This window comes from Procambarus clarkii, chromosome 79 (assembly GCF_040958095.1).
Source record: "Procambarus clarkii isolate CNS0578487 chromosome 79, FALCON_Pclarkii_2.0, whole genome shotgun sequence".
NCBI lineage: Eukaryota > Metazoa > Arthropoda > Malacostraca > Decapoda > Cambaridae > Procambarus > Procambarus clarkii.
Window position 1 is genome coordinate 5929187 of NC_091228.1, and position 12861 is coordinate 5942047.

Genomic DNA, 12861 nt, shown 5'->3' on the forward strand with positions numbered 1-12861 from the left:
CTGAGAGCAGCGTCTGAGAGCAACATCTGAGAGCAACATCTGAGAGCAGCGTCTGAGAGCAACATCCGAGAGCAATATCTGAGAGCAACATCTGAGAGCAGCATAAGAGAGCAGCGTCTGAGGCACAGCATCTGAAGATACAGCTTCAACATGAAGAAGTGGTGGTACCATACCTTTTGTAGAACCAAAGAGTAGAAAGTATCTTGGGGAAAATACTGACCATTCAAGTTAATTCAGGTAAAAAAAATGATGAAATTCAGGTTCAAAATGTGTGAACTCACCCTGGAATCAGATACAAACTTCTGCTATTGTATTTATTCCCAATCCTGACAACTGTTCAAGTAGCCTTAAGGAGTCTATACAAGGAAGCGATCAGAATGCTGTGCTTCAACTTCGGTCTTTAGTTTACCCTAAAATTGAAGAAAATGAACCTACAAGATCATAGAAAACGACAAAACTTGTGCCAGAACTGGGGGAACTCAATTATAATTAACGAGGCAGGAGCTGTACCACTGGACCAACAGTGACAGGAGCTGTACCACTGGACCAGCAGTGAAAGGAGCTGTACCACTGGGCCAACAGTGGCAGCGGGTGAGATGACATTAACTTGAGATATGACATCATCTCACCCGACTGTGCGGGAAAAAAGTTTTTAGATCACCTCACCCCCAAGTTAAGCACACCCCTCCCCCTCACTCACCAGAGAGCCCCACCTCTCCCCTCACCCCCCAGAGAGTCCCACCCCCGCCCCAGAGAGGCGAAGGGGGGCTGTGCTACCCCACAAGTGAGGACAAGTACTGGCTTTACCGCCACTGGCGCCGGACCGGTGTCGACATCCGCCCGCCGTGATGTACTCGTCTCTCTGGAGTTTGAGGTGACAGGTTGACACGGAAAGTGTGCCATGATGACTTGGAATGGTTGGTGGTTGTGCGTGGCGGCGGTGAGCCAGTGTGTGGTGGGGCTGATTATTGTGATGGTGGCAGTGCCACTGGTGGTGCCAGTGCTGGCGGTGCTGTGGGTGTGGCGGTGTGTGGTGATGATGGTGGTGCAAGGCATCCACGGAGGTGGCGTCTACGCCGCGTCGGGGATGGATGCGCTGTTCGCCCTGGATTCGACAGGTGCGCGGGCGGCGATCTGCGGAGTCGCGGTGCTGCGCGGACAGGTAAGCGTCGCTACGGTCAGGAATCGCCTAGCTGCGCGGATTACGGAGGTTCAGGACACCCGCGGACGCTTCGTACACGCAAAGTTCCGCCAAGTGGTGGAGAAGCGGTGCGGTGTGGTGGTGTGGCTACCGGAGACGAACTTCCACATTAACAACCACGTGAGGGAGCTGCACCAGCGACTCCTCGACGACGAGGACGACATGCTGAGGGAAATGAGCGCCAGAGTCAACCTGCCATTCGTGCCCGGACAGTCTAAGTGGGAAGTGCTGGTGGCGCCACTGAGGAACCCTGCCACTGACAAGTGCTGCGAGTGGACACACACGGCTGTTATCGTCAGGTTCCACCACACCCTAGGAGACGGCCGGTCTGTAATGAGGCTGATATCAACTCTGGTTGATCCTCCACCATCGGATATCCTGCCTCATCCTGCCACCAGCTCCTGCAGCAGGGCATCCCGCGCTGCACACCTGCTGTGGTCGCTGACCCACGTGCCCTGGGTGCTGCTCAGGCTGCTGAAGAGGACTGACGCCTCAGCCCTCCACGGCCCCAGGCTTTCCGGGACTAAATTCCTCGTCTGGTCTCCGCCTCTCTCTCTCGCGGCACTCAAAACTGGACGAGCTCTCGCCGGCGTCTCCGTCAACGACCTCCTCCTGGCGGGCCTGGCAGCGGCACTCTGCAGGTACTCGCCTTCACACGGTACAGCGACGGTCTCGCTTCATGCAGGTCCGCGTTCAATCCTACGGGTTGATCTACGATGCCACATCGTCGACAATCTCAGTATGACATATTTTCCTCACTATTTCACCTATCCGGCCCTCACTACATAATCTATCCGGCCTCAGGACACAGTTTCAGGGTGCTTCTCTTCATCCTCACTGACATCCTGTTATCGCTACGGATATGACATGGAATATGTTTAACATTTACACATAAGCTCATCATATGTGTGAGCTTGTATTATGCTCACTCAAGCTCACACAACATATTTACTTCGTTCGCGGCGTTAACAAGTTCATTACAAACTCGATGAGGTCGTCTCACTATCTTTCTTATCTCAGTCTTTGCCTACACCATCAGCCAGGCGTGTATAATGAAGATTGAGTGTAGTGTAAGATACGCATGTGGAGTGAATATGAAGGTAGTGACTCCCATGTGTAGCTAGGGATTATGTGGAATGAGGGTTCATGTATAGTGAGCCTCATGTGAAGTCAATATGTGGTTTGACTCAATTTTGTTGTAGTGTTTTCAGAACACCTGATATCAGATATCACTGCTTGAGGTGGTTATCTCCGGGCCCTGATATATTAGTGTTTTCAGGTGTGATACCTGGAAATCTGGTATCACACCTGGAGTGTCAGGTGTGATATCTGACACTCCAGTGTCAGGTATCTAGCAAATGCCCTGCTGGTTCCTAGGAGTTCAGATATCACTGCTTGACGTGGTTATCTCAGGGCCCTGATATATTAGACGAACTGAATGACGACGTATCATTCATACGACGGTAGGCTAATCTCTCTCTCTCTCTTTCTCTCGAGATTAGAATTGAGCGCGAGACTAGGGGGCCACATCTTGTAGTTAACTAGAGACAAACATGGTCACTTTGGGACCGTATTCCTCATTCATGGGCTCGCCATAGCCCGTGCTGCTTGGAACTTTTTGTTCCAGGTAGCAAATCTTAAACAACGAACAAACAGTATTCCTCATTTTTCCTTCAGGAAAAATGTCCATTTTTCCTTCAGCTTATCAACATCCTGGACGTTTCGTTCCAGGACGGACCGAAACGACGACGTTTCGTTCCAGGACGGACCGAAACGACGACGTTTCGTTCCAGGACGGACCAAAACGACGACGTTTCGTTCCAGGACGGATCGAAACGACGACGACGTTTCGTTCCAGGACGGACCGAAACGACGACGTTTCGTTCCAGGACGGACCAAAACGACGACGTTTCGTTCCAGGACGGACCGAAACGTCGTCGTTTCCCCATATTCTGATGTGTACTTTGGTCATGATGATATGTATATGTTGACCAGACCACACACTAGAAATTGAAGGGACGACGACGTTTCGGTCCGTCCTGGACCATTCTCAAGTCGATTGTCGATTGTCAATCAAGTTGATTGACAATCGACTTGAGAATGGTCCAGGACGGACCGAAACGTCGTCGTCCCTTCACCTTCTAGTGTGTGGTCTGGTCAACATACTTCAGCCACGTTATTGTGACTCATCGCCTGCATGATATGTATATAATATAAAATGGGCCAAGAACCCCCACTGTGAGAGAGGTTACAAAGACGACACCGCCTTCTGCAGGTACTTCACGGAGGAGGCGAGGGAGGTGCACCCCCAGGTGATCACCGTCGTACCTGTGGACCTAACTCCTCCTGGTACCCCGCTCGTCCTCACCAACCACTTCTCCTTGTGCACCGTACCGCTGCCCACCTGTGAGTACCAGAGCACCGTCACTGTACCTGTGAGTACCAGTACACCGTCACTGTACCTGTGAGTACCATAGCACCGTCACTGTACCTGTGAGTACCAGTACACCGTCACTGTACCTGTGAGTACCAGAGCACCGTCACTGTACCTGTGAGTACCATAGCACCGTCACTGTACCTGTGAGTACCATAGCACCGTCACTGTACCTGTGAGTACCAGTACACCGTCACTGTACCTGTGAGTACCAGTACACCGTCACTGTACCTGTGAGTACCAGTACACCGTCACTGTACCTGTGAGTACCAGTACACCGTCACTGTACCTGTGAGTACCATAGCACCGTCACTGTACCTGTGAGTACCATAGCACCGTCACTGTACCTGTGAGTACCAGTACACCGTCACTGTACCTGTGAGTACTGGTATAGAAATATATAATGTGTATAACTCTCTACATCCTGCAGGTGCGATGAGCAAAAGGAGTCGCCTGATGACGGTCCACCGACGCCTGGAGGTACTCAAGCATTCCCCGGACGTCATGGTTAACTTCTTGGTACTGGATCTGGTGGCTAACCTCCTCCCGGCGCCGCTGGCCCGTCGGGCCCTGGCTACCCACGGGGTCACTATGGTGGCCTCCAATATGCCCGGTCAGTTGGGCATCGACGCCCCTCCCCTGTGTTTCTGTGTACAGCCGTCGACCATTTGACTCAGACGAAAGAGTAATCCAAATAACTGTTTCCTAGCAGTAAAATAGGTACCTGGGTGTTAGTCAGCTGTCATGGGCTGCTTCCTGGGGGTGGAGCAGTAAAATAGGTACCTGGGTGTTAGTCAGCTGTCACGGGCTGCTTCCTGGGGGTGGAGTAGTAAAATAGGTACCTGGATGTTAGTCAGCTGTCACGGGCTGCTTGCTTCCTGGGGGGTGGAGACCTGGTCGAGGACTGGGCCGCGGGGACACTAAAAAGCCCCGAAATCATCTCAAGATAACTTTCCGTGTCAGCAAATAAACCCATTCCTCAGCCTCTCACTTAACGTAAGAGTTAAGTTGCTGACCGACTATCGATCGGCCTCTGAGCTGGTCAGAGAGGGGGTATATATGTAGCCACTGGCAGCTAGCTACATCCCCCATGACCAGGCATTTGTGGGGCTTTGTGGCGAACTGGAATGTGTCTTACGGCCCCCACTCTGGTATTTATATGGCTGCTCCAAGAGCTAGAATGTTCATAAGTAACATTTTTGTAAGCAGACGAGGAGTCACATGGCTGAAATAGGTTGACCAGACCACACACTAGAAACTGAAGGGACGACGACGTTTCGGTCCGTCCCGGAACATTCTCAAGTCGAAATGTCGTTGTCCCTTCACTTTCTAGTGTGTGGTTTGGTCAACATTTTTTTTTTAACTTCTGTTTTTTGGACTGGACGGAAGAGCGACGGTCTTGCTTCTTGTAGGTCGTCGTTCAATCCCCGACCGTCCAAGTGGTCGAGCACTTGTGATGGAGAAAGTAATCTCCCAATTATTGATTAAGTGTAAAGTGTAATTATCCTCTTGTCCGTGCAAACTAAAATTTACAATAAAGTGATAATAATAGTGAGAAATTTTCAATTTTTACGAACGTAAAGGAAATTATACACTCTTTCCTCTGCTGTTTTGTGATATATATATATATATATATATATATATATATATATATATATATATATATATACATACACCTTTTTTATAATCTTGCTATTTAATATCATTCTCCACAATTCAGATTTCCTCTTATTAAAATATTAATTCATATTTGTTTGTCTTTTTGATATTTTATGCTATTTACAATATCCCAAATAACTCCCAAACTTACATTTAATTCCTTTTTTTTTAAATTAAAATGATATCGTAGCTTTTCAATTACACGTATTTCTTAGGTCCTTCGGACCAGATCCAGATGTTTGGAGAAGTTGTTGAAGACTTAATGTTTTGGATTCCTAACAAAAGCAGAACAGGTAAGGGATACCCTGTAAGTAATGATTACAATAATTCCAATAATAATTAAAATTCTAATCATAATTCTGATATAAAATATATACAGTAATGATCATTTTTAATCATAATTCTGATAAAAGAAATATTAACGTTACCGATCATTTTAATAACAGTAACAATAATTTAAATGGAAATCGTAACAATAATTGTGGTGTGTGTGTGTGTGTGTGTGTGTGTGTGTGTGTGTGTGTGTGTGTGTGTGTGTGTGTTATATGAGAAAACCAGGTGTGTCTTATCCTGCTTGTTTCAGGATGTTCGTTGTTACCTGGTATGTTATGGTATAACATCTATGCCCAACTACTTGGGCTGGACGGTAGAGCGACGGTCTCGTTTCACGCAGGGCGATGTTCAATCCCCCTCGACCGTCCACAAGTGGTTGGGCACCATTCCTTCCTCCCACCGTCCCATCCCAAATGCTTATCCTGACCCCTTGCAAACGCTATATAGTCGTAATGCCTTGGCGCTTTCTCCTGATATTTCTTTCCCTGCAGGTCTCGGGGTATCCATGCTGAGCTATCGGGGCTCCATCCGCTTGGGGCTCAACGTGGACTCAGCACTCATACCTTCCAAGACTTTGGCTAGTCAGCTGATGGAACACACAACAGCCGAAGTCAGCGCCATCCTGGCGGAGCTGGCGAACTCTGAGATCAAGTCAGAGGAGATTCATCTCCCTGAAGGTGGCGAAAGCTACAGCAGCATCAGCATCGGCGGGATATCGGAGGTGGTGGCGACGCACAGCACGGACGAGTACGATGACGACGGAGCTGGCGTCGGGTCCTTCAGCTACTTCGAAATGCGCGGCAGTTCCGACAGAAGGACGATTGACAACTCAGTCACGTCCTTTGAAAACGAAGTCCTCTGTCCTTCCGAAGACCAATACTTATTAGGAAGAGTTTCGCGAAGCAGCGCGTCTCGCTCGCCAAGGAGCGACTTGGAATTAGAAAAGACTTTCCACGAAATCAAACGTCACAAGTTTGAGCTGAGTGACATACACCTGGAAATCTCAGACGATAATCAGATTGAAGACAGATGAGACGAGTTTCAAGTAACCAAAAACAGCCCCCCAAAGCAAAACATATTTTAAGAATATATTCTTGTACGACAATTTTGACAATTTAAGAGGTAAGCAACCATGGCAATGACCCCTAAACACTATGAAGACAATACGAAGATAAAACGGAAGAAAAGGAGGTGGAATCGAGGTCTGTTTAAACTGCTTAATAACGGTATAATAATGGAGTCAAATTGACCAGACCACACACTAGAAGATGAAGGGACGACGACATTTCGGTCCGTCCTGGACCATTCTCAAGTCACAATCGACTTGAGAATGATCTTGAGAATAGTCACAATCGACTTGAGAATAGTCACAATCTACTTGAAAATAGTCACAATCGACTTGAAAATAGTCACAATCTACTTGAAAATAGTCACAATCGACTTGAAAATAGTCACAATCTACTTGAAAATAGTCACAATCGACTTGAGAATGGTCCAGGACAGACCGAAACGTCGTCGTCCCTTCACCTTCTAGTGTGTGGTCTGGTCAACATACTTTAGCCACGTTATTGTGACTCGTCGCCTGCAAATGGAATCAAGGAATCCATATAATCACCACACCTTAACAGTTGTATACAATAGAAATAACAGTAGAAGATAAAAAGGAGACCAGGATATAGAAAGAGAAGAAAGGAAGGATGAAGCAGGAAAGGAAGAAAGGGTAAACAATATTAAAGAATATAAAACTAAAAATCCATTCGAAGATTTTTTTCCAGCAGAAAGTAGCCTAATACACCGTCCTCAAAATACTATATAAAACCATTAACAAAACGGCTAAAAAAAATGCTTCATCAAAGAGGCTGTCGAAGACACCTAAAACCTCTTTAAAGAAGCAAAAAAAAAAAATAAGATTTACAATCAGACTAATAGGCTATAACTCATTAGATTTTGATCAAAATCTATCCTTACAAACTTTGCTCAAAATCTCAGAAAGGCTAATAATACGCGAGAAATATATGCAAGGCTTATCCCTGGAAACACAAACCGAAACTATCTCTATTTTCCGCTTGTTACAATTTGTAATAAAGTTGTTACATCTTGGGTTAACGTGTTTATGACGTATTAGAACGTTGTTACAACTTGATATATTGCTTGTTATAACTGGTTAGGTGGTGTTAAAACTTGTTCGAACGTTGTACCAACGTCGTAGTTTCGGTGTGTGTTTGGCGGGATTGGGTCTAGCTCCACTACAATAAATTTCTTATATACTGATTCGTGTTGTTACTGGAAAATTGGAATGCAAATTCAGGTGTTCGATTTTCCGGGTTGTTTGACTCTTTCCAGTGAATAAGGTAATTTAACATTTCATTCACTTGGGCAATTGAAGCCTTGAACGACATACCACAAAAGCGAAAGACTGTAGTTCCAATACCACTCACAGGATGAGTATAGGGGTCCCATACCACTCCCAGGATGAGTTTAGGAGTCCAGTACAACACACAGGATGAGTATAGGGGTCCAATACCACTCACAGGATGAGTATAGGGTCCAATATCACTCACAGGATGAGTATAGGGGTCCCATACCACTCCCAGGATGAGTTTAGGAGTCCAGTACAACACACAGGATGAGTATAGGGGTCCAATACCACTCCCAGGATGAGTATTGGGGTCCAATACCACTCACAGGATGAGTTTAGGAGTCCAGTACAACACACAGGATGAGTATAGGGGTCCAATACCACTCACAGGATGAGTATAGGGTCCACTACCATTCACAGGATGAGTATAGGGTCCAATACCACTCACAGGATGAGTATAGGAGTCCAATACCACTCACAGGATGAGTATAGGGGTCCAATACCACTCAGGATGAGTATAGGGTCCAATAAAACTCACAAGATAAGTATTGGGGTCCAATACTACTCAGAGGATGAGTATAGGGGTCCAATAGCACTCACAGGATGAGTATTGGGGTCCAATACCAATCACAGGATGAGTATAGGGGTCCAATACCACTCACAGGATGAGTATTGGGTCCAATACCACTCACAGGATGAGTATAGGGGTCCAATACCACTCACAGGATGAGTATAGGGGTACAATACCACTCACAGGATGAGTATAGGGTCCAATACCACTCACAGGATGAGTATTGGGGTCCAATACCACTCAGGATGAGTATAGGGTCCAATACCACTCACAAGATGAGTATTGGGGTCCAATACTACTCAGAGGATGAGTATAGGGGTCCAATAGCACTCACAGGATGAGTATTGGGGTCCAATACCACTCACAGGATGAGTATAGGGGTCCAATACCACTCACAGGATGAGTATTGGGTCCAATACCACTCACAGGATGGGTATAGAGGTCCAATACCACTCACAGGATGAGTATTGGGTCCAATACCACTCACAGGATGAGTATAGGGTCCACTACCAATCACAGGATGAGTATAGGGTCCAATACCACTCACAGGATGAGTATAGGGGTCCAATACCACTCACAGGATGAGTATAGGGTCCAATACCACTCACAGGATGAGTATAGAGATCCACTACCACTCACAGGATGAGCATAGGGTCCACTACCACTCACAGGATGAGTATAGGGTCCACTACCACTCACAGGATGAGCATAGGGTCCACTACCACTCACAGGATGAGTATAGGGTCCACTACCACTCACAGGATGAGCATAGGGTCCACTACCACTCACAGGATGAGTATAGGGTCCACTACCACTCACAGGATGAGCATAGGGTCCACTACCACTCACAGGATGAGTATAGGGTCCACTACCACTCACAGGATGAGCATAGGGTCCACTACCACTCACAGGATGAGTATAGGGTCCACTACCACTCACAGGATGAGCATAGGGTCCACTACCACTCACAGGATGAGTATAGGGTCCACTACCACTCACAGGATGAGCATAGGGTCCACTACCACTCACAGGATGAGTATAGGGTCCACTACCACTTACAGGATGAGCATAGGGTCCACTACCACTCACAGGATGAGTATAGGGTCCACTATGTTAATCTTGAACATGTTTCAAAAGTAAAGCCTCAATGGTTCATTGCTGAAACACGATAAACCTTTTAGTGTATATCTCATATTACTATATTTCCAGCATACACAATCTATATTTCAATTAATTTGTGTCAATTTTAGTAACAGGTTTAAGTATAGTATACTAACAGTCAGTTTCTCGCTATAGTGTTGCATATATATATATATATATATATATATATATATATATATATATATATATATATATATATATATATATATAGAGTGAGCAGTATATATATATATATATATATATATATATATAGATATATATATATATATATATATCACTCACTCTATATATATATCTATATATATATCGCTCACTCTATATATATATAGAGTGAGCAGTATATATATATATATATATATATATATATATATATATATATATATATATATATATATATATATATATATATATATATATATATATATATATATATATATATACTGCTCACTCTTGCTGTATATATCTTATCATATTTGGCTTTAAATCTGTGAATATAAATCGAATAATTACGATCTTCATATAACCAGCTATATAAATTAACACCTATTATGGTAAGCAAATATTTATTTCATCATTTTGGCCTTTCCGTTCCCAATTTACATTAGTTACTCTTCATCTCACTATTACCCAATTTAAAACTCCACCTTTGTTGTTGACTTTGTTCATATACTAGAGTGGGTAGACGAGGAGTCACAATAACGTGGCTGAAATATGTTGACCAGAACACACACTAGAAAGTGAAGGGACGACGACGTTTCGGTCCGTCCTGTACCATTCTCAATCGACTTGAGAATGGTCCAGGACGGACCGAAACGTCGTCGTCGTCCCTTCACCTTCTAATGTGTGGTCTGGTCAACTTGAGTGGGTACCTTGCCTGACTCGGGTGACGCTACAGGCAGGCTTCATCACTGTAACCATTTGTGCTTTGACTTAAAGGGGAAAAAAGTAGTGATTCAAATGAATAAATCTCTGGTTCGCCTCCCCTCACTTGGATTATTATATCAAAGCATGGAATGCTCTTCTTCAGAAGGTCGGAGCTGCATTGGAGAAAGTTCAAGAGCGAGCAACCAAAAATAATAATATAAATAATATAATAATAATAATTTTTATTTAGGTAAAGGTACATACATAAAGAGATTTTACAAAGTTTGTTGGCTTTATAGATAGAGCTAGTACATACAATGCCTAAAGCCACTATTACGCAAAGCGTTTCGGGCTTTCGAAATCATTTCAGAACTCAGTTAACTCTCCTATCAGGAACGGTTGAGAGCCACAGGGCTAATAACATTTCAAACCAGGCATGACAGAGCCGATCTCATCTAAACCTCTAAAATAATTAACAAATTAGAGGATGTTGACCAGACCACACACTAGAAAGTGAAGGGACGACGACGTTTCGGTCCATCCTGGACTATTCTCAAATCGACTTGAGAATGGTACAGGACGGACCGAAACGTCGTCGTCCCTTCACCTTCTAGTGTGTGGTCTGGTCAACATACTTTAGCCACGTTATTGTGACTCATCGCCTGCAAATTAGAGGATGTTGATCCGTTCAATTTCTTCAAAAGATAAGATATAACACAAATAAGGACCAATTTTATCGAGCTCAACAAACCATAATATAGGACAGAAAACGGGAAATGCATTTTCACCCACAAGGTTATAAACCCATGGAACCGCCTACCCGCCGAAGCCGTTAATAGCAAAACTGTTGAATTTTAAAATCAACTAGAAAGAAATCACCAGGACAAATGGGGGGGGGACCTTTTGACAAGCTGCCGGCTTCCTGTCCTCGTCAAGGTCAATAGAGTGTTAGTAGTTGTAAGGTCAATTCTGAATTAAACAATGAATTAAATTCGGGTGAAGACAATGAAAACATTTTATAAATGTTTAGGAACAAGTCAATACGTACGTGTCCGTTTTCTATTTATAAAGCATTATAGAGAACGAGAGTGCTTTAATGGGAAACTTTCATAAAATTTAGATTTTCACTACATATTATTATTATTATTTCTACAATAAATATACTACTACTAATAATAATACCAACAATTGTTGTTGTTTGCAATAAAGATATAATAGATGACGTCATAATCATTTTAATGTTTTGGGCTTGTTTTATAAAAAATTAAGTAATTATTGAGAGACTTGAGTCAAGAACGTGAGACGGAGGGGAGGTTCCTCAAATGTACCTCACCTCACCTCACTCAAATGTAGACATAAACAAATCGAAGATGTGTAAGTTCTATTCAGTTGTGCATGCGTAAGCTAAAGTCTTTGAAAATGTAATAAGTTTTACGAAACGCGCTCAAGTGTCACGTTAGACTAGAAATAAAAATGAATTTTGGAGAATTGATTTTTGAATTACCACCAACAGTGAAAAGAAACGTACGAAAGATCGAGAAAATTCGTGTTAGAATTATTAATCTTACTTTTTCGGTCATATTTAATATATATATATATATATATATATATATATATATATATATATATATATATATATATATATATATATATATATATATATATATATATATATATGACAATGTCAGACCACGGAGGAAAATGAAACAGGAATTTCCTTAAGTACTTTCGTATATTAAATACATCTTCAGAAGGAAGATGTATTGATTCCTTCTGAAGATGTATTTAATATACGAAAGTACTTAAGGAAATTCCTGTTTCATTTTCCTCCGTGGTCTGACATTGTCACATTCTTAATCACGTGTTTATTTTCGTGATATACACACATATATATATATATATATTTCACCCATTTCAGTTTAATGGTTATCAAAATACCAATGTAAGTAACTACTGTAATCTGATTATCTAAATTTTTGATATAGAAATAAAATATTATCAGTGATGGAAAGTTTTAGTCACATTAATGAGCTCAGGAACTCGACCCCATTCCTGTATAGACTAAGTAGTTGACATTTAGAGTATATTTGTTAGTTTTAATTTACTTCATGTCTCTGTTAAAATTACCTGAATTTACCTGAGGGCTACTAATACTCTAGTGGCCTCGACGAGGACAGGAAGCCGGTGGCTTGTCAAAGCCTCCCCCCCCCCCACATGTCCTGATGATTTTTTCAAGTAAGTAATTATCAAAAGAAGGCACCAAACCGGGAAGGCTATGT

The 12861-nt window shown here is 43.4% G+C and overlaps 1 protein-coding gene across 1 annotated transcript; it reads left to right on the forward strand.

Annotated features, from left to right (window-relative positions):
• Window positions 1–806: 806 nt before the first annotated feature.
• On the forward strand, window positions 807–6791 carry LOC123764474 (probable diacyglycerol O-acyltransferase tgs1). Its single transcript, XM_045752335.2, has 5 exons — window positions 807–1842; window positions 3477–3607; window positions 4066–4248; window positions 5510–5587; window positions 6119–6791. The coding sequence occupies exons 1-5, from the start codon at window positions 902–904 to the stop codon at window positions 6658–6660; spliced, it is 1875 nt and encodes a 624-aa protein (XP_045608291.2). The 5' UTR covers window positions 807–901; the 3' UTR covers window positions 6661–6791.
• The last annotated feature ends 6070 nt before the right edge of the window (window positions 6792–12861 follow it).

What these genes read in the sequence shown, in the direction of transcription:
- LOC123764474 (XM_045752335.2), top strand. Translation starts at nt 902, where the DNA reads ATGATGACTTGGAATGGTTGGTGGTTGTGCGTGGCGGCGGTGAGCCAG. An exon ending in CTGGCAGCGGCACTCTGCAG is followed by an intron (nt 1,843 to 3,476) that starts GTACTCGCCTTC and finishes CGCCTTCTGCAG; the next exon opens with GTACTTCACGGAGGAGGCGA. An exon ending in GGTGGCCTCCAATATGCCCG is followed by an intron (nt 4,249 to 5,509) that starts GTCAGTTGGGCA and finishes CGTATTTCTTAG; the next exon opens with GTCCTTCGGACCAGATCCAG.